We start from the raw sequence: 23,189 nt of genomic DNA, 5'->3' as shown, positions 1-23,189 counted from the left end.
TATATATATATATATATATATATATATATATATATATATATATATATATATATATATATATATATATATATATATATATATATATATATATATATATATATATATATATATATATATATATATATATATATATATATATATATATATATATATAGATTTAAGGATTAACGTATAAAAATTTATTTGAATCTTGAACCGGAATATGATTGCAGAGTGTAAAACAAAAATGAAGTAAAAGTCATTGATTCAAAATAAAGTGTGGTGTATTTCGATGATTCAATATATGTATGTATGTTTGTCAAAGAAGACGATTCAGTTGCGACTACCCTGTAGTCGTTGTTGTTCAGAGGTGAAAATTCGTGACGGCTCAAACGCTGTTCACATTGACATGAGTGCACTTTTCGTTGCGCTCACATTTGACATTAGCTATTTTTAATTCATAAAAAAATACTTTATCTATCTACGTTTCGTGTGTTGATAGATAAGGTAAATATACAAGTAGATTAATAAAAAATTACCCTCTCGCTCGCAGTATGGGGTGGTTCGAAGTGTCGGTGTGTGTGATGGTGGCCATGGGGTGTTGGGGGGCGGAGCACCCGGGGGTGACTCTCACCCGCCACAGGCGATACCTCACTTACCCCAACGGTGACCCGGCCAGGGTGCAGGTAACACACACAACCCCCTGATAAATTATTAAGGCTTTCACTCTCTTAACCCCCTATCAGCCAGGTCCGTATATCCCGACCTGAAAAAAAAAATATATATATATACTCCCACGGAAGTGTTGGTGTTTTTCTTCATTTTCTTTTTTTTTTTTGATATATGGATAGAGATTTTGCTATAAAGTGTTTCGGATTTTTCCGCAATGTATTTTGTTTTGCGTTGGATATTATAAATGGGAGCTGATTATTTGGTCAGAAACTAAATGCATAAACGGTCAATAATCAATGGTGAGTTAAATTAAATTAAAAAAAAATAACCTCAAGATCAAATTTTCTAAATATCGCAAAGCAATTGTTGCTACGAACATACATAAAGTAATAATGAAGGGTAAGTAAATTATTAAATAATATATTGAAAACAGTTTGAAGCTCTAATATGTAATTATAACTATATATATTTTATAAAAAATGTTGCCATAAAATAGTTAATTAATTTAATTTAATATATTTATTATTAAATAGAAAATTGCTGATGAATTATTTCACAATTGACAGTTTTAAACTAAAACTAACAACTATAATATAACATAGTTAACAAAATTAACAAAACTATAACCCTAAATAATATAATATAATTCCAAACATAGCATTTTATTAAACTCACATATATAGTTACGTCATCTTCCACAGAGGTATCCATTAACAACCGTCAAGAAAGCACCAATGTTACCTCTAAAGTACCTCTAATGCTCTCAGGTACTTTAGAGGTAACATATACAGGACATTGTATTTGTATATTTGAACACCTCTGTGGAAAACAACTCCTGCAGTTTTTGCTTTCTTAACTCTACCTATAATTAATTTATTCCTATTTCTAGTTTTATAATTATGTATATCTCTATTCCTAACTAATTAAGAAAGGCTTTTGAATTTTATTTCCTATTAATCATCATTCGTCACCATCTTTGAGCAACTCTCAACTTTCACCATTTGAGTAACTCTCATATATCTTATCCTGCATATTTATCTAATTTCATCCAATCATCTCCCGTGTGGCCTTTTAAGTTCTCTTGGGTACCATTCGAGCACTTCTTTCTTCCAACTATCGTCCATTCTTCTAGCTACTTTTATTCTACATATATTATGCCTCAAAAATACAGGTTAAAAATAAGGCAACAATTTAAATGGTCTGTTTTTTTAATAATTGGTCAGTAACTTTTATGAAAATTTATTGATTATACTGAAAATTTATTGATTATACTAAAAATTATCTATCAGTAAATTATTTATTATTAAGTATTTTTTTGTTAATAGACAATAATCAAGCAGGTAATGACTAATAATATAGCTTACTGACCATCCATTTACAGACCAAATCAAATAAGTTATTGACCAAAAGCTTTCAAAAGTTAGTTATAAGTACACATGTACATATACATATATTAAAGGGGTTTCAAAAAACCGCCCAAAAGAAAAAGCCGGTTTTCGGTTTTTTTACAGGCTTTCACCGGTTTCAGAAAATTAAGATTTTTTTTAAGGATTCAATTTTATATCGAATAAAATTGTAAATATATATATATATATATATATATATATATATATATATATATATATATATATATATATATATTATGCAAAAAATAATTGCTTATAAATTAAATTGGGTTATAAACATTATGAATTTTCACAAGATCATTATATTATATATTATTATTACAAATAATAAAATTTGTATTATACATATATCACAGCCGTAAAATGATAGATCCTGAATATGCACAAATAATAAAACGATTTAAATAAGTTACTATAAAGAATATATTAAAAAAATAATGTCTTACCTCGTAGAAAAACTGTAATCGTGGAATCGTGAATAAGAACAATGCTGAGATGAATAAGTATGATCGTTTAAATTTAGCGTGTTCGTTTTTTAGCCTTTTTCGTAAATCGTAAAATGAGTTGCATTCTGTGAATTTTGTCTAGAGTTGAAACACCGTATGTATTTATGCGGAAAATTCTTTGAAAAATAAATACTTACTCTTTTACATTGTGTTTTACTTGAGAAGAATGAATAAACTAAGCGTTTCGTTCTTGAACGCTTTAAACAATGTGAATTGAAAGAAATGAGTTGGATAACTTTCGCACAAGATAAACTTTCGTCTCACTTTCTTGCATTTTATTTGCGCTGTAAAGTTACTATAAATTTTAGATTAATATACTGCATTATAGAATGTTTTTACATATATTGTATTTAAGATTATATTTTAATATTTGTTTTATTATGAAAGTCACATCCTTTCAATTTTATATGTACTAACCGCATAACATACAAATCATACATACAGATATACATAAATTCGTTGAAAACATATCTAACGCTTAAAAATTCTTGCACTTTTGTGCTTTAAAGCTCCTTGAGATTGTGTGACTTTCTTATAGGTTTTAAAACCATGAATTCTCCCAAGTTTGATATCAAAAAAATACTGCTGAACTTATATAAAGTATGCTTGAAAAATGGGGCTTTGAAAACATAGCCTTTACTTTAATATCTCTATAGCTACATACGGTCATATAACGTATGAGAAGAATTTGAAAGATTTTCATGTTGTTTATTTTAAATTTCAGCTGATTATAGGTATGGGTTTGCCTCTAGATTTGGAGGACGAGTCAGTAACCGTAGGATATGTAATAAAAATGCTATACCACGTACCCCAGAACAGTACAGATTATACGGTGCACTTTTACGAAGGGGCTGCAAACGCGAGATCGCAGAGGATGCTGCGACCCAGAAGTATTTCGAACCCATCCACAGTGACCGGAAATGAGAATTCGAGAGAGGAGGCAACCGATGAAAAGTTTAGCGGTGAAAAATTGAGAAAAACCCACAACGAGTTGGCGTATTCCGAAGGGGGTAAAATAAATGCGACTGGCGAGGATAGCAAAGTCGGTGAGCAGCGTTTATGGGAATTAATGGAAGACGAGAGGCTGGAAAGGTTGAAGAACAGACCGAAGACCAGCCGTTGGGATATTTACAAAGTTTTAGAACATATGGTTGAAAAGTAATATAATAATTGAGGTTCAAAGCGTATATAATAATTGAAGTATCATGTAATAATCTATTTAATATTGCTTTAAGGAATGGATTCAGTGGTAGAGCTTGCATCTTGAGAACTATCTGCGAAGCTGCAGACACTCCTTTCACCTATCATAACGGTATTTTGGGCGAATTGGCCCATATAATCCTCACGTGAGTAATATTCAAGCTGAAAATATTGCATTGAAGTGTATTTGATGTTATGAATGTGGTTTCTTATTGTATCATCAGACCGTCTTCAAGTAACGATGCTTTGTCTCAACACTCTGATAATGAATATCACGCTGCTGAACGACTGGGTTTGGAATCTGAATCTAATTGCGAATTCCTATTTCCGGAATGTAAGCAGTCTATTTTGGAAATGTTTTCCGAGGTTGGATTTGCTTCACTATTTGGTTGAAACGATGATTGTTTGTATTCATGTAAAATGTAATAAAATAAATGAAAAGATACCACTTGTACATGTAAGGAAATTAAACAAATTTTAACACGCCTAAAATGTATGTTTCATTTGATAAAAACTAGTGATAGACCGGCTGAAAATTTCATCCGGTGTATTATAAATAAAAATTTCTACCTACCTATGTACATATAAACAATATAAAACAGCAATAGAAAAATTTATTTATTAATTAAATTTATTTTCAGTAGATGGCGGTATTGTGGCACTATTTTACAAGAGGAAATATTGATAGCAAACAATCTAATATATAATTTCGAAAGATAATAATAAGATATGTATACAAGTAACATTGGTTAGGAATTTGTAAACAACACATTCGATTTTTTTTTTCGATTCATATGCGCCGATTCGATTTTTTTTCGATTCAAAGGGCCCGGGGGCGAAGGAACCGGTGGGGGGGGGGGGGGGGGCGCCGGATTCTGGTATACATATAATTTCGAAAGAGACTTAGTATATTTTTTGTGTGTTCGTGACAGTCAATTTCAAATAAATGTATATAAAATAAAACTACTCAAATAAATTTAATAAAATGTTTACTATTAGATTAGTCATTAGTCAAATACCGAGTGAAGCCGGGTAAAATCACTAGTATACATATATACCTACAGGTTTTTTTTTATTCTACCACCCAAACTTTACATACTTACATAAAAGTCTCTTTCGAAATTATGTATATATTAGACTAGTGTTGTATCTGATAAAATATCATCGCATGGGTGTTGGCATATTAAGTTTTTAAATAAGAAAAAATTAAAAGAAATGTGCCGGCCCTGTGTTTGATCCGTACGCTGTCGATTTTTTTTTCAAATACCTTTTAAATAAATTAAATTTAATATTTGCATTTAATTATTTTATATGAAAAAAACAGCATATCTACCTACATGTAAACAATATAAGAACCAATAGAAAAATTAATTCATTAAATACATTTTCAATATATGGCGGTAAATGCTCAGAGACTTTGGAAAAATTGGTAGCAAATAGTATATAGAAGTTTTTTTCTTTTGTTTGTTATCATATTCGTGCGTTTTTTTGGCATTGTTTGAGCTGTTACGTACATATGTATGTATGTATACGGGTCTACCTCACGGGCCGGAATGTGAAATGCCGGAAAACGCAAATATCGGAAGGCAAAGATCGAAAGTTGAAAGATCAAAAAAAAAGGGTGCATGGTAAACGGTACATACTCACTTAATTTGCGCGAGCAGGATACAACAGGAACAAGAGGAACAGGCTTTTCCTCCCGTATTAATGTGCGCGCGCAGAATACGAGAGGAAAAGCCTGTCCCTCTTGTTCCTGTTGTATCCTGCTCGCGAAAATTAAGTGAGTATGTACCGTTTACCATGCACCCTTTTTTTTGATCTTTCGACTTAAGATCTTTCGATTTTTGATCTTTGCCATCCGATATTTGCGTTTTCCGGCATTTCACATTCCGGCCCGTCACGGATACCGGTATGTATACATATACATACATATGTCCAATCGAAACGACTATTATAGTACGGTGATCGTTATCTCAGATCCACAGACAGACACACAGAATAGCGATATTATATATGTATATGATATGATGTATATAAAAATACATACATAATAGAATTATTACATTCTGACATGTTTTATATAATATTTATTGAGCTACACAAACAACTCATTAAACATCGTTGCTTTTGGAAAGTTATTTTAGAATATATGTATGTAACATATAGGTAGTTTTAAATATTGTACATATGTCTATAAGTATATAAAAATAATTACACTATTTAAATTAAGTCTCAATTATTAGTTATATCAAATATAAGTGTATTACTTACGCTTATAGGAAAATATGTTATATTTTAAATTGATTTATACATATAATTACATACATGTAAGTCTGTAATTTATTATGAAATTGGGTTTTTTATTCCATTTAAAAGATTTTTTAATAAATATACAGATGTATGTATAATACTGTAATTTTCTTTAAAATTCTCTAAATTATATTAGAGTAGTCTCTTTTTGTAGGGGAAATTAAATTTTGTCGGAATTACAATACAATTTTGGTTACAATTTTTTTCAGGTTTTTAAAATAACGCAACGTAATAAGACCATAAAATATAAAAATTCTAATAATAATTTGAATACTTATTAATTTGAATACTTAACTATATTACATAACAATGAAAATACTTCTTGTATATATAATATTTTAAAATATTTATTGAATTTATGTACATAATGCATGACAACATATACGAAATATTAAAATGATAGTTGAAATAATTTTGTCTGTCAAAATGTCATTATCATAAATAAAACACTTTTTTTGTATAATTGCTGACTATTAAAATCCCATGATTATATCAACTATGCATGGGAATATGGGTATTAAATAAGGGCTAACGTTTTGATTATACAATAATTTTATTGAAGAAGGCAAGACAAGTTCATTATTAAAATTAGTTAACAATTTTCATGTAAAACATAATCAAATTGGTTTTTGAATGATTCTACAATTCACAGTAACCCAAATGTTAAATGTTGTTTTTTTTTGCCATAATGATGACTTGAAACTACTCTGTAATATCAATATGGCAAAATGATATTCAGAGTAGAAATAAAACTCACATGTTTTAATGTTTCAAAACAAATTTATACATTCAAATACAATGTATAACAGTATATTATAAAAAAATGGCAAAATTCGGCTTAAAAGTTTTGTTTATAATTTGTAATTTTTAGTGATATGAAAAATAAAATTGTTTCAATTTCATGGAAAATTTGTATGATTTTCACGAGATTAAAACGACACGTTTTCTATTAGTTAAGTATGAAATCAATCCAGAAAAAGTGTAAAATGAATTGAATTCTGATAATATGATAATTTTAATATTAAAATTATAAATCAAGTGCATTTAATTATATTTGAATAGTGTCTATAATTAATGTTCAATATTGAACCAGTTTTTCTTCAGACCAATCAAATAAAGTTTAAAAAACACGAGAATTTTGACTAAATTCAAAAATTAATATAACGATTTTTTCATAATAAATTAATGATAATAATAAAAATATTCGGCGACGTTGATGACACATCAATCATCTAAATCATTATCATTTTCGTATACGAGTTCTGAAAATTTTTCTAATGGTGACGTCGTACAAAATTTATACAATTCATCGCAGTTTTTATCAGATTTTCCAGCATTTTCCGCTTCCAAATAGTCATTAAATTTATGTGTAACTTGAGGCAATTTTCTAGAGTACTTATTGCCAAACAATCGATCAGTATTCGTATCGTTTCTTGTCACAGCAACCTCATCGTGTTCAGATGGTCTGAAAAAGTAAATGAAAAAATAAAATAAAAACAAAACCAATAGAAAAATTCAATAAGTGTGATGAAATTGCTTACGTCATAATGAAATGTACAATTTCATGTAGAAGATCCTCATTCTTCTGAAACGGAATTTTCGCTAATTGGCAAATGGAATGCAACACGCACTCAGTCCCATTGTATCCATAGCTGAAAAAACAAATAATAAAATTACATGCCAATTGTGTAGCTTCAAAGCATGATTTTGATGTTTTTCCAACATTCAAACAGATAACCGTTGTACATAAAGAGTGGGCGGAAAGGAAGGGGGAAGATTTAAGTACTTCAAAAGAGTGCTGTAGGATAGAAGGATCTTTCAGCAGTTCAAAGGTTAATTAACTAAATAAATATACCTTTCAAGCGCTTTTCCCATAAAAAAGTACATGTTTTCCGAAGTGAATACATCGAGCTCCGCTTCCGGTTCGTGGTTCATTGAGAATTTTCCGGCCATGTTGGAGTTTTCCAAGTTTTCCCTTTTTGTTCTCGATCTGGCTACATCGATAATTGGCGGCACACCCAGAAACGATACCGGCAATTGAGATCGCATATTTGGCAGCATGAAATTCAGCTGAAAGCCTTGATTTAAAAACATGTTGTACCTGGTCAACTGAACTGGTGTCGCCATGAGAAATGAACACTAAAATAAATAATATGCAATTTAATAAAGACTACTATTTATCAAATTGTATCTAAATATAAAAATAAATACCTGTAGAAGTGTAGCAACGGGAAAAAGCAGTTGTCTTTTTTGTCGATTTAGAATGTGGGAATTTTCAAAGCTTTCTTGATCCAATTCGAAAGAACGTCTAGTTATTTCCTCGATGTTTGAATTGTTACATTTCGAAGAAACACAACACATAATACTAAACAAAACAAATACTGTATAATATACACCAGGCATTATGTTGTATATTATAATACAAACTGATTCAAAATCGTTGACATCGAAACCCGTAGAGCACTGATTTTATTTCGAAATCACTATAATATATTCGATTTTCTAACGATCTATATAACTAGACACTCGAGTTGCTCTAATTCATTTTCGGAAAATTTTAAGGAAATGTTCGCTAACGGAACACAACATTGTGTGACTGTTTGTGAGTAAAATATGAAAATGAAATATGTACGTCGTCGGGTTATTTGGATATTCAATATTTTGTGGACGTCGACGGATAACGGTAGTCGTGAAACCCGTTTATAAGGCGATTCGAATAAGATAAAAAATTAAAACTAACTCGCACGAATTGTGAAAATTTTCATGGTTTCAGGGAATCGTGTCAATTTCAATAGTGACCGCATACAGATCAAATGGTCGCCACACGATTCTCTTAGCTCAACGAAAAAAAAATAACGGAACACTTGTAGATATAGGAATGTGTCAATTATAACGTAGCTGATTGATGAGATCAAGTCCACGTGAGGAGATCCTAACCAAATAAATCTATAGACAGTAAATGTGTAGTAAAATATACTAATGAATCACAAGTAGATGCGTGCTAAGATTTTTTTATACTATAATTATGTATATACATAACCAGCAACATAGCTCAGTGAATGACGTGTAATGCTTTCAACTGAGTTGTCATGAATTCATTCGCTGGCCCGGTATTGCTGGCCAGACTCTGGATATATGTATCTATGTGATTCCAGGTCGATCGTTTCCTATCAGAGTTTGTCCTATTTATGTGATTTCAATGAAACATAATAGTATCTTGAATTCTCTAATATTATGTATATGTAAATATGATACCCACTCCGTAAAATGTATGTATTTGTCGAAATATTAGTTATATCAAATTTTTCCATAGATGTCTCTATAATACTGTATAAAAATAATTGTTAGATAGGCCTTCCTGGTTTATATGTATGTATAAAACAATATAAATATATATGTAGAAGCTGACACGTACATATACTGCTGGGTCAAACTATTCATCAATATTAAGTCAGAATTTTAATAAGTATAATCAACAACTCAGTTTCGATTGCCTGGATTAGCGTTTCTTAAACTTTTTAGAAATGTGGCATTGAAGTTATGTCACTCATGTTTCTATGCCCCTCCCCTTCCCTGTAATAGTTGATAGAAAAATCAATGAAAAATTACAAAATATATTTCTCATGTATTTATGTACAATAGCACGATAAAAATTTTTCATCAATCTTATTTCTTTGTTTTTATTTTGTGTACATATTTATAACTTGATTTTTATAATTTTTTTATGATGTTTTTTTTTTATTTATGATTTTTATTATTTTTTTATTTATGATTTTTATTATTTTTTTATGATGTTTTTTTTATAGTTTTTATTATTTGTATTATAATCACATTGACGCTTTGGGGCAACCTGTCAAGTCTCTGTGGTATTGATTTTTTTAAAATAAATAAAATAAAATAAAATACGTAATTATATAATCTAATGTATAATTTTGAAAGAGACTTTGTATGTAAGGTTTGGTAGAATCCGTGACGTTAGATTTAATGAAAAAACAAATGAATATTCAAATAAATTTAAATGAAATAAAACTATTCAAATAAATTTAATAAAATATTTACTAGATAAAACCACTTGTATATAAGGTACTAGTGGTTTTACCCGGCTTCGCTCGGTATTTGTAATATAAACCGCTTAAACATGACTAATCTAATAGTAAACATTTTATTAAATTTATTTGAATACTCATTTGTATTTTTTTATTAAATTGACTTTCATGAACAAAAAAACATAAATGTATACTAAGTCTCTTTCAAAATTATATGTATACCAGAAGCCGGCGGCCCCCCCGGCGCCTTCACCCTCGGCGCCATCACCCCCGGTGCCCCCCGGAGCCTTCGCCCCGGAGCCCTCCCCCCCCGGGGCTTTCGTCCTCGACGCCTTCGCCCCCGGGGACTTCGAATCCTTTGAATCGAAAAGAAGCGAATCGGCGCCTACGAATAAAAAAAAAAAAAATGGAATGTGTTGTTTTTGAACCAAAGAACGAAGGTTATATTATGCAAAGTCTCTTTCGAAATTATATATTAGATTAATATAATCTTTGTGCCTAATGCAAATTTATTTATGTCTAGTTTCAATATTGTCAGCAACAAGTGAAGATCACCTCTATTGACAATATCACGACGGCTACGAACTTTTGAAAGAAGATAAACAACTAGACTAAATCCAGGTCCAACGAGATAAGGTGTGAGAAATGCAATGAAATATAAACTTTAGTATAAAATTTACTCACCATTCAAATCCGGTAAATCAGCAATCTATGTTAGGAAACGATTGACCTGGAGATACAAACCGAGTTCTGGCCAGCAGCAACTCGGGATTCGAGCCCGTGACAACTGTGTTCGAAAGCGTTATAGTCCACGCTGCTGCTTGTGCTTTCTTTGAAATGATCTGGGGCTCCAAGAAGGTCACGTGGATCCCGATTGAGAAACGCTAGTTTGGAATATTGGATGTAATTATCATGAGTACATTTTTTATATCCGTGATGACATAAATCGATTTTGTATACGAGCGTGTTATACAAGATAATAAAATTGCTTAAAGTTAATTTTCTTTCAGGTTTCTTTTATTGAATTGATTGAGGGCTGACGTACGTATACAATCAACTAATGATTTTATATAATTCAATTCACCCACATCAGATTACATTTTTTCTACTATTAAAAGGTATGCGAACATACATATATTATATATTATACATACATATAAGTAATATTTTTTGTAGTGTCGAATTTCTTGCTTGTCCTCGATCGGCTCTTTCATCTTGTCCGCTTTCGAATTCGTGCTTTTTCCGTTTTGGGATTTCATTTTCGCCATCTCTTTTTTTCCGACTCGGCGCCCATTATTCGGCATCGTCGTGCGGGATCCCAAATTAAATCCCTGGAGTCAGTAACAATTTGTCAGGACTTGAAAAACTTTAGCCCTGTCACAGTAGGCATGTACAGCGGTAAACACAACGTGACAGCCATAAACTCGAGTCCGAGTACATTTTGCTCATACCGAACCCCCACCCTCATTCATTTCTGACAAAGATTTCAATGGACTTATAGACGGGGGTGGGGAGGGGTGGAAAATTTGCAAATCTCAACCCTGGCAACAAGCGCGGACTTTTAAAGGACGTTCCGATTGCGAGGTGGATGAAACGCGTCCTGATTACAAATTTGAACTCGTTAGTGAAATTATAACGATTACAATACTTCATTGTAAATATTTATCCATTTCATTGTCAGTGTATGGGCTTTGTATTGTTAACGAGTATTACATTCTGGTTTCTCAACTTGATTTTTAAATGCTTTTTATTATTACGAAATTATGTTCACAATACATCTTATATCTATTTTAATAGCTACTGATCTGCTGATCATTTTCAATTTTACAATTTTAATTTAATTTTGTTAGTAATCATAGTATTATATTATTCTAATGTAATGTACAGCATAATAGGAAAAATAGCTCAAAAACCTATTTAAAATTCTTAAAAATGCTCATAATACATCTAATACATAATATTAATTAAAGACTCTCTAAAGTTAATGACCTAAAGCAGATTTTGTTTATTTAATCTGTGTTTATACCTGAAGGGTATAGACATTTTGTTATAACCACCGAGACCCTTCACAAGTGTGTTAGTATGGTTATTAGTGATTCTATCATAGAATCTACTGGTTAATTTGTTAGTAATGTCTGTAACAAACGGATTATTATATATGGCATGCAGTTTTTTCAAGTTAGTATATATGGGTGTATTATAAATTATTTGTAGGGATTTATTTTGTATTACTTGGAGCTTGGAAAGGTTAGTGTTCGAGGCTTTATTCCATACAGATAAAGCATGGGTTAATAATGGTAATATGAACGCGCGATATAATTTTATTTGATTAGGTTTCTTAACTTGTTTTTATACAAAGACTCATTTTGAACTGTATATTATACACCTATTGTATCGTTTTTGTAAACATTTGTGAAATACGGAAATTTTTGGTTGAACATGTATTTTTTTGTTGCTCTTTGTAATTAATAAAGTAGTTTCATTCGAATTTTAGCTTCGTCCCGGGATTACAGTAAAATTTAAATTAATAAATGACAAATTCATGGTACTAAAATTATGGATGGTTTTGAAAAGGTTAGTTCTTTTACTATGAAAAGAGTAATGTTGTTCGTATCAAAAATCAATAAACGTCTGTAATAAGACGCCAAGCCACGAGACATTTTCAATTACACGTCTACTGTGGGAACGTAATTTTCAAAATGAAGGGGATTTCAAACCGTGTCCTCGTATTAAATATTTATAATAGAAGACGTATGAGAAAATTGTGGAAGCTCGGGAAAATAAATACACACTCGAATATATTTGAGCGTATTGCAGTCGGAAAAATTCTTTTGTACGATTCAAAATAGAAACGCTACATATCTAGGACCATTTTGCACACACAGTTTGCGCAGACTGTGTACACATACTTTAATTGAAATGAATCGTGAATGAAAATACGAAAACAAAAGTGTGTCTCGACAAAGAACATTTACACTGCGAAACACACAGACAATTTTAATTAAAGTGTCTCCCTTTTTAAAAGCGAAATATTGAATATTCCTGAACAACTTTTCCAGTGCTCAGTACTTACGGACAATATTTCTTAATAATCTTGAAAAGTGTCGCGAGAGCTTTTTCTCTCTTTTTTTAATACAGATAAGACCTTTTTGCCGTTGTAAGTTTTGTAAAGGGATCGTTCGTTTAAAGTTTGGTGATACATAAATGGTTTTTTATTTCGTTTATTTTTCGGCATAAGGACCTCTTCAAGGTATATGTAGTTCTTATCCTCTATTCTAGCTTAATGATGATCACCAAAAAAGCGATGAAACTACAAATCGTCGAAATATAACAAAAACCCATCAACTTATTGTTATAAGATTTTTACAACTAGAGATGACTTTTTTGGGAATTAAAATATAAAGCATTTTTTTTCTATTTAGAACAATATTTAATGGGGTTTTATGTATGTAACAGTTAGAGTGTAATGCTCGAATCAGTATACACTGACTAGTAAGTGTATGCAACATCTACCCTAGACAATGGCCCATTTATTTCGTTAATGAGTCCATGAATGGGGACCAATATTTAAATGTGCTAAAGACACATCTGGTGCCTCACATAAAGCCTGGTAGTATCCTTGATCCTGACAGCATTTTTATGCAAGACAGCGCTCCTTTTCATCGAGCTTGGGTGAAAAATATTGCAAAAGTGGTAAAAATTATTTTGATTTTTGAAATTATTATGCCGGGTCGCGTACCGGTGCCGATAAAAGGTGGCGGGGCGCCATCACAGTGATTAATCACGGTCGTACCGGATAAAATATCATCGAAGACATTCCAGGGGGTGAGGATTGTAAAGGAACGTGGCGGTACAGAATTGACGTACCGGAGTACGTCCAGCGTTTTTTTAATGTTCAAAACTATCTAAAAAAGCACGTACTACGCAACTCTTTGTAAATATATTTGCCTTAAAAGGTCTCAAAATAATATTGTTACGTAGGCCGCGGATTAAGCGAATAGAATCCCAGAGACTATGTGACCGTTCAAGGGTTATCTGTTAACGGATTAACTAAGTGCTTGCACTTAGACCAACGGATATCTGTTAACGGATTAACTAAGTGCTTGCACTTACTTCCAGGATTATATCTGGACTCTAAGTGCATTTAGGCTAAACAATGACCGTTATTAGTCCTTTCTCAGATTCGGTACGGGGAGACCCAATGTCGTAGAAATACATTTCCGAATACGTGACTATACAACAGGTAAACAGATTAGACGTCCTGAGAGATCTACCCTTTATAAGGCGGTACGTAGGCGATATCAGGTCATTCTGGACTGAGCACTGCCAGTGCGTGTATCTCCTTAATCATCAATAAATGCTGTGAAACGACTGTTGGCCTTTTACTTGAATCCTCCACCCACCCCTACGTATCAATATTATACATATATAATATAAAAGTTCTTTATATAATATCATATAAAGTTTCACAGAAAGGATAATGTTTCAATAAGTGACCGCTAAATACATACTGCTACTTCTGAAGGGGAACAAACTGGTATAATTTTTTAGCGGAATCATCTACATATATTATACTTGTACAAATGCTCAAATAACTCGTACAAGGAGGCAAATTTTGAAAGTAAACTGCTGGTTTGAATTAAATAAAATTCGAAAAGTTCCAGTGGCTACAGAAGAATACACATAGAAGAAGAAAAGGAAAACTTTGACGAGTTTTGAGTTTGCAAAATTACGCCCCTCTATTTACATATGTACATACATACATATGTATGTGTATATTAAAAAAGTTTGCAAAGCCATGGTACTGTATAGGTACATACACGGCTAGATGAGAGCTCTTGTATAAAAATAAATCGCATAATACCGTTTTATGTGCGTCTAGCTTTATAGAATGCAGCATCGACGATAGGCGGGAACGTCGAGACGTTTAATATATAGCGAGTTATTTCGCGAGGACTCCTCTCCCATTTCTTATCCTTCGTCCTCTTTAATCCCGAGGGCTCCCGGGTCTGTCACGTAAATAAAACTAAGCTCAACCCTTCATTTTTCTTCTGACCGCTCAAGAACCGCGTGGGGTTGGGCGGGCGGGTGGTTGCGAATAAATAGGCTTGCATACATTCATTACGCCTCCATAAACATACCCTTACGCCCCTCGCCCCGCCACCGAAATGGATATTGTTGTAGCATCCGCAGGACGCGCACATCCTCGAATAAGAACAAAGGACGTATCCTTGGACCTCATGCTCAAGGGGTGAGGTTTTTGACCTCAGGCAACGTACACACTTATATGTATATTCATACGGCAATAATTAAATAACAATCTTCATCCTCAAAGGAGCAAATGAAAAATGTTAATATATCTGTCGCGGCGCCGTCACAAAACCGCGCGGGGCAAAATTGCGGGGACAAAACCACCCAAACCAAAATAGCATAATATAAACAAGAAAATAAATATAAATAAGAAAATATACATAATAAAATAAATATTAAAAACAGGTCAAATGTGTAAGAAAAATCCGATAGAACACAGTAATTAAATTAAATTAATATTAAGTAATTTTTACTTTATCTATGTACGTAGTAACAATAGATGATGTTTTGTGATCATGCGAAAATTCGAACTCGAGATTTTGACTGATTCGAACTCAGAATCGATTACTGATCACGTTTTCATGATCTAGAAAAAATGTGTGTGTGTGTGTGTCTGTGTGTGCGTATGTGTCTGTGTGTTTTGGGGATTTTTTGAACACCGTTAGTCCTATCGAACCAAAACTTGGTATCGGGTACTAAAATTCTTATATACATGACGAACATTTTTTTCAAATTTTTAAGTTGACCGGAAATGGTACCTCCCCTTATAGGTGTCCTCTTTTTTTTAAGTTTTTGAATTCAATTATCTCCCAAACCGCTGACTGAATCGGATTAAATTTTTTTTACATGTAATAGAAATAATAATATCTGTAATCTTATATTTTTCAAATATTTATATCTGAACCGGAAGTAGTAGTTTTACTCTAGAGAATCGATGTTTTTTATGTTTTTCTCAGAAACCTTTTGGTTTATTGAACTGAAATTTTATATCTAGTTTTTTATTATAACCAGGAAGGCTTGACAGGAAGACCCCAATGCGCCTTCCTGGACAATTAATTATAAATAATGCAGCATTTTATTATTACATAAATCACTGTATTTTTATTAATATGTATTAATTAATTATGTATATGTATTAATTAATCGGCAAACGATTTTAAATTCAGTCCAAAAATGCGGTTGTTCATGACTGTTACATGATGCAAGAGCGAGATGAAGAATGAAGAGCGCATCACTCCATCTCACTTGCTCACTCTGCTTACAAGCGATAAGTGCCTCGCCTAGAACATTTCATAATGTAATTTAAAATCATTTACTGTTCAACTAGTACGTTCAGATAAAATAAAAAATATTGAGATTGAAAACCAACCCTTGTAAACGTAAGTCTATACAAGTTGTCTAATAAAGGCATGATAGCTCGAGATGTGTAAAAATAAAATATATGTTTGACTTTTAAAATTCGTAAGATAGTCAATTATTTATTTTATTTTATTTTATTTATTGAAAAATCAACAGACAACAGGATGTAGATATGTATAAAAAACAAATAGTAAATATATAATATATGTAACATCCGAGTCCAATAACAGATTTTTACAAAGATTATAAAAAATATGAAAAAGATAAATACAAAATAAGCAAATGAAAAGGAAAATAATGAAAGCTATAACATGATTAAATAGCACAATACATAACTAAACTAAAGTATAAAAATATTGGAAATATTGGAAAAAGGTTATAAAATAGAATATAAGAAGAAATTGAAATTTACAAATATAAAACAAATGAAAAAGGTAAATACAAAATAAACAAATGAAAAGGAAAAGAATGAAAGCTATAACATGATTAAATAGCACATTACATAACTAAACTAAAGTATAAAAATATTGGAAATATTGGAAAAAGGTTATAAAATAGAATATACATATTTTATTGCAATAAAAATCACAATCAATAGAAAAACACATGATGGTTGATTCTAATACTCAATTATAGCACAACAATACTAAAATTTCAGTTAAACACTGCAAAAGCCAAAAATTTATAAAAATTTCGCATATTTTTAAACGCTCATCTAATATATAATTTCCAATGAGTCTTTGTGTATGTAAGTATGTATATATCTTTGTTTGGGAATTTTGTAAACAAGTCAAAATTTCTATGACGATGAGTCGATTTTTTTTTCGATTTAAATAAATTTAATAAAAAAACAAATTAATATTTACTATTAGATTCGCCATGTTTACGCTGTTTATATTACAAATGCTGAGCGAAGCCAGGTAAAACAACTAGTATATCATAAATGAGAAAAAATCAACCAACACCTTTGTCATATTTTAATTTAGTGAGTCAAACTCAGTACAGATTGATTAGTCTCTGCTTCGGTGGGTACAAAACGTGATTTTTTGTTGCTCAGTGTTATTTAAACAATATTTCTGTCCATATGTATTTATGTTTGAACATGCACACATATGATATTCTACATAATTTAAAGATATATCTTACATATTGCGTAGTTGCAGTTGAAATGTCGTTCCTCTCAGCACTACTTAGTGATCCTGGACAGTCCTGGAGAGGACTTCGTAGGACGCATTGAATGGAAGAGTAGGAGGGGATTAGTGGACAAAAAGGTTGCACGAAAGCAGCATCAGGAATGGACAAGACCATTATTCAAACCAACAGATGGAAGCACATACGAAATATTTATTTGTCCAATTAGAGCACCCGTTTCGACGGTCATGACTACAACATTTTATCCATACTCGACATCGACCACGCTCTGTGTCAACAACTGACTACTATATTACATATAAACAATATAAGACGACTTCCCTTCTTGCCAACTTCAAGATAAGGATCAAGGATGATGTGGTTAGTAATTGCTTTTGGTTAATAATTACAATTTTATAAAAATGATCGATTTCACTTATTACACATACATACATATATCGCAATGACGTGATTGTTACTCAAGCTAACAATATTGTAAATTTTTATACTAGTTTATTTTATACTAGTGTTTTGGAACTAATTATAACTAATAAACCTTCATATAGTTTACTTTTTGTTTTATGATTTTGAAACTCCATAGAACCAACATATGTATTATTACTCCTAATACAACAATTGTCTATAATATTGAAGTACACATATTCCTCTTATGAAATACTTTATTATATTTAGCATATAAATAAAAACCAGCATACGCTCTTTCAGAGTATTACTAATATTCATCACATTCAATTTTTTATTGGTACATGTTTTTACATCTAAAATATTCCTCATGGCTCTATTTTGTAATTGTTGTAGCCTATCTTTTGTTTATGTATTTATTTAATATATTTGGGGGGGGGGGGGCGGCAAAGCCGATAGACCCAAGGGGTTAGATCATACATAAAAAACAATTTATACATATTTGCAAATTAAATGAGAAAAATAAAATATATTAAAAAATGACAAAAAAATAACAAAAATAAATTAAAAATAAAAATAAGAGAGAAAAAAAAGTAAACATAAAAAATAACAGAAATATGATTTTGGGAAAGAAGAATTGCGGAAATCCTTTAGTTTTAAAAAAATTATCAAGCTTATTCTTAAAAATATTAACGTTATCAGAGTTAACCATATCATTGGGAAGACTATTTCAACCACCACTGTTTGAAAAGAAGGAATCTCTGATCAATTCATTAGATTTTTCTTTTTGGAGTCTAAGTGAGTGACCTCTGAGGTGAGTGTTTTCGTGGAATATAATAAGATTAGACATATGACATTTATAATGATTATTTAGTATTTTAAAGACTTCGATTAAGTCGCCTCTTATTCTTCTCGTCTTCAGTGTACCGAGATTCATTCTTTTCAATATTTCGTTGTAAGAAAGTGATTTAAGTTCTGAAGGAATCTTTATCTTCGTAAATTTACAAACAGATCCATAATATATAAAATGTGATCGGACAATTGTATTATTCATATATTAAGTATTGGAAAAACAAAAAAAATAATGCTTATTTTGAAAAGTCAGCAGTGTACATTGATAGAATACAAAAACAGTAACAAACTGCAATATTAACTCTTTTACTTTACTATATAATAGTAACTCTTTGTGTACTTATGTTATTTAAATTTAATATATTTTTTAATGTAATAGACTGATTCTAATTGAAGTTTAATTACCGCGAAGTTCAATCAATAAATTTATACAAATATTCCTCAATGCAAAACAAGGCTTTTTCATAAACGTATTGATCATTATGTATGACTCTTAGATAAGTGGAATATGTTTAGATAAATGTGTAAAATGAATCATTGAAAAATATCAAAATATCCGTTGTAAATTTGATGGTTTTATATTGAAGTAATATTAATATTGTTTGGCAAAATCAATTGTCTTAGTTTATTCGATAAGACATTGATTCAAAGATGTGATTTTGTTTGGTATTTTTTATTTGGCGATCTTCATTAAATTACAACAACCGTTATGCATAGTCGAATTCAAATAATTTCATTAGCATTCCTTCTATAAAATCAGTACGAATACGATACATCGTGATATAAGCATTATCTATTTAGAATTCCAAACATTGATGAATCATAATCCGAAATATACGCTTCCAGAATGAATTACATATAATAAAAAATCATTTTATATTATTTTCAGGCAAACTTCTGTCATCGTTGGTGTTTTGTCAACGTATTGGCTCTTGTGTAGGTATTGTTCGGACGCAAATGATTTTTCGGGAATCGACGACTTACACCACCGAGAGAAGAGGAATTTACCATTGGTTTTTCCACTAGGTGGAACTTTCAAGGTTCGTTTGAATTTTCATAACTGACATGCGGATGTGAAAAATGCCGCTGATAAAATTGCGCTTAATTACTTTGAAAAGCCATTAAAACTCAACCTCAGATACAATGGATTGCGAAACGGAACGAAAAAAAAGACGTATGAATAGCCGGCAACTTCAGCCTCCTCTATTTCGAGATAAATAGCCTCTAAATATAATTAAACTTCTAAAGAGCTCTTATCGGCTCTTAGGGATAAGCTGAAGGATCAGTAGTTCACCGTTGCGTCGTATATCGCCCTTCAAGTGGTGCTCGTATTAAGGATCCCATTCATTTGAATTCTTTACACAATTAAAAATTAGATTTTTGTTTAACGATCCATAACACTAGTTTGATCCATAGCATTAGTTTGAAAATAGAAGATGAGGGGTTGAAGCTTTTATATTTGAAATAATATTAAATATCAAAAAATTTTAATCCATATAAGGCTCACCCATTGGAGTATCAAAAATGTAATATCATATACATATATGTATGTACATAGCCAGCAGCATTATATCATATATGTACATATACATATTACATTTAGCCAGCAGCATAGCTCGGTCTTTAAGCTTAGAGGCGCCGGGTTCGATCCCATGAGCTGACCTCGATTGAAAATAATTTTTCTGAGTATATCTGTAATGCTGCTGGTCAGACCTGGATATTTATGACTCTTGGTCGATCGTTTTCTATCAGAGTTTACCAATTTTCTCTGATTTCATTGTTGAAACGGTTCCCGATTAAAAATTGGCTAAAAATCCTTCCTATCTATGTATGTACTGTGTCACCACTATTCGAGTACGATTAATTTACAGTAAAAAAATGATGTACAATTCACAGATGTCTCGTTAAATTGCGAGTTTAAGTCAGTGTCTCGTTATTCAGTGAATTGTATAATAAATAAAAATGCTGTATTGCTTGTAATTGGCCAGGAAGGCGCATTGGAGTTCACCTGTAAGGCCTTCCTGGTAGAAAATGTAAAATAAATAAATAAATATACATATAATAGCGATATTCTGTGCGTGTGTCTGTGTGCGATAGCGCTCGCCGTACGATAATAGTCACTTTGATTCGACATACATATGTTTGTATGTACGTCACAGCTAAAACACTGTCAACAAAATGTAGAAATATAATAACAAATCAAGAAAAAACTTCTATATATATACTGTTTGCTACCAATTTTTCCTCTAGGAAAATTTATTTAATTAATTAATTGATTAATCTTTCGATTGCTGTTTAAATTCAACCTTTCTTTCCCAACCTTCAAGTTCCCAACCTTTTTGACTTGCGTCAAAAAGGTTGGGAACAACATATGTATGTATACACATGTATATACATATGTATGTAGGTAGGTAGGTAGGTAGATTTTACTTATAATACACCCGATTAAATTTTCATCGGGTCTATCAGTGTATTACTGGTCTGTTACAGGTTAAAAATTGCTTATGGCACGCCATATAAAAAATACATAACGGAAATTTGATTTAGCGCGGTCTTGAACCATTTTTTTTTTCATATTATACAATCAAATATAAATACTAAATTAATTATATTTAAAAGGTATTTGAAAATAATATGACCGCGATACGGATCGAACACAGGAACGACATATTTATTTAAATTTTTTTTATTTAAAAACTTAATATGCCATAGCTAATGCGATGATATTTTATCGAGCATAAAACTAGTAGATATGTACATATTAATGTTCAAATTCTTAATTGACTTTAATATTTCAGTTGCTGTTAGGTTGGGCAATTCCGATAAAAAACCCAGCTAATGTCAGTTTAGTGTTCGGTTTTAACTTTCAATTCCAATATCCAGTGCCACCAAACATAACTTTTTTCGATAAATATTTCCCTTACGTGAATGTCGCTAGAAGAAAGAGGGATGTGGAAACCGATTTAGTACAATACGAACAGGAGAGACGTGTTCTTTATCATTCGTTGGAAAATTCAATGAACCAGTGAGAAAATTATACTACTGTTTTATTATTATAAATATTTTATTTTTAATTGAATTTTACTTTATATTATAGTATGGGAATTAACGGTACTCAATGTATGTTGAGGACAATATGCGAAGCATCAGAAGCTCCCATTCATCACGATGGCTATTTCGGTGAACTGCTACATCATATTTTATCGTAAGTAAATTTGAATTTATATTTTAAAACGAATAATTATATTATTTACATTTTTAACTGAAATTGAATGGATGTTTCAGACCGAGATATGATGAATTTTCCGATAACAGCCTGATTGATTATGGAGCAGCAAGAAAAGCCGGGGAAAATTTTTACGACTGTAAAAGATTATATCCACACTGTCCCAATGGCCACGGATTGTTTGATTTAATATCTGTATTAGAATAACTAACTTATGAATATGTTAATATTAAAGTAATAAATTATTTATTAAATTTACTATGGACTTTAAGTTTAAATTTAAGAAATAAATAACGAATAATCCACCGTCTATTTTTTTAAATTGACTGAGCAGTACACACCGCAATTTAATTAAAAATAAATAATACACTTAATACATTCAGTTATATCAGCAGCATACATATACATATGTATGTATGTACTAGTGCTTAGCATATAATTCTTTATCAAATGTAGTCCATTGTGGCGCATTCGGTTCTTCCTGTAATGCCACAATGGTCCAAAACGTACTATAAATAAATAAATAAATAATGCCTTCGAACAAAGTGGTCGTGGGTTCAATCCCACCAGTCGCTGCTAGCCAGATCTTGGATATGTGATTGCAGGTCGATCGTTTTCTATCAGAGTTTGACAATTTATCTGATTTTCATTGAAACTTTTTTCCATTTTCTCGCAAGATTTAGTGTTTTTTCAGCACCTTGAATTTCGCTGATTTGTATAAATACTGCAAATTTGTCTATGGATGTCTAAATTTATCTAAATTTGTCTAAATTTGTCTAGAGATATATGTAGGAAGATCGGTTTCTTTAATGTTTTTAAAGTTTTAAATGTATGAATATTTTTTGACATATATATGTAATAACAGTTACAAAATTTTCATTGAAAATTGTGATATAAAAAATTTTTTATGTTAATAATTAAGAGTAAAAATATATTAATATAAGATTCCTTGTCGTTAATATGTGCATACAATTTAAATATAATGGAA

At 31.0% G+C, this 23,189-nt stretch overlaps 2 protein-coding genes across 2 annotated transcripts; both read left to right on the top strand.

Moving 5' to 3' along the window:
- Positions 1 to 572: 572 nt before the first annotated feature.
- Positions 573 to 4,156, top strand: LOC143914045 (uncharacterized). The gene is made up of 4 exons (XM_077434136.1): positions 573 to 665; positions 3,288 to 3,721; positions 3,799 to 3,909; positions 3,988 to 4,156. Exons 1-4 carry the CDS (start codon positions 573 to 575, stop codon positions 4,154 to 4,156), a joined length of 807 nt encoding a protein of 268 aa, XP_077290262.1.
- Positions 4,157 to 17,983: 13,827 nt separating this feature from the next.
- LOC143914044 (HDC15381) lies at positions 17,984 to 22,408 on the top strand. The gene is made up of 5 exons (XM_077434135.1): positions 17,984 to 18,081; positions 19,865 to 20,015; positions 21,774 to 22,000; positions 22,073 to 22,180; positions 22,261 to 22,408. Exons 1-5 carry the CDS (start codon positions 18,074 to 18,076, stop codon positions 22,406 to 22,408), a joined length of 642 nt encoding a protein of 213 aa, XP_077290261.1. The 5' UTR covers positions 17,984 to 18,073.
- Positions 22,409 to 23,189: the final 781 nt, after the last annotated feature.

This window comes from Arctopsyche grandis, chromosome 7 (assembly GCF_051622035.1).
Source record: "Arctopsyche grandis isolate Sample6627 chromosome 7, ASM5162203v2, whole genome shotgun sequence".
Lineage (NCBI taxonomy): Eukaryota > Metazoa > Arthropoda > Insecta > Trichoptera > Hydropsychidae > Arctopsyche > Arctopsyche grandis.
Note: the sequence above shows the minus strand (reverse complement) of the source record. Positions and strands in the feature narration are given on the sequence as shown.

What these genes read in the sequence shown, in the direction of transcription:
- LOC143914045 (XM_077434136.1), top strand. Translation starts at nt 573, where the DNA reads ATGGGGTGTTGGGGGGCGGAGCACCCGGGGGTGACTCTCACCCGCCAC. An exon ending in GTGACCCGGCCAGGGTGCAG is followed by an intron (nt 666 to 3,287) that starts GTAACACACACA and finishes TTTAAATTTCAG; the next exon opens with CTGATTATAGGTATGGGTTT. An exon ending in TTGGCCCATATAATCCTCAC is followed by an intron (nt 3,910 to 3,987) that starts GTGAGTAATATT and finishes TTGTATCATCAG; the next exon opens with ACCGTCTTCAAGTAACGATG.
- LOC143914044 (XM_077434135.1), top strand. An exon ending in TTGGAAAATTCAATGAACCA is followed by an intron (nt 22,001 to 22,072) that starts GTGAGAAAATTA and finishes TTTATATTATAG; the next exon opens with TATGGGAATTAACGGTACTC. An exon ending in CTGCTACATCATATTTTATC is followed by an intron (nt 22,181 to 22,260) that starts GTAAGTAAATTT and finishes TGGATGTTTCAG; the next exon opens with ACCGAGATATGATGAATTTT.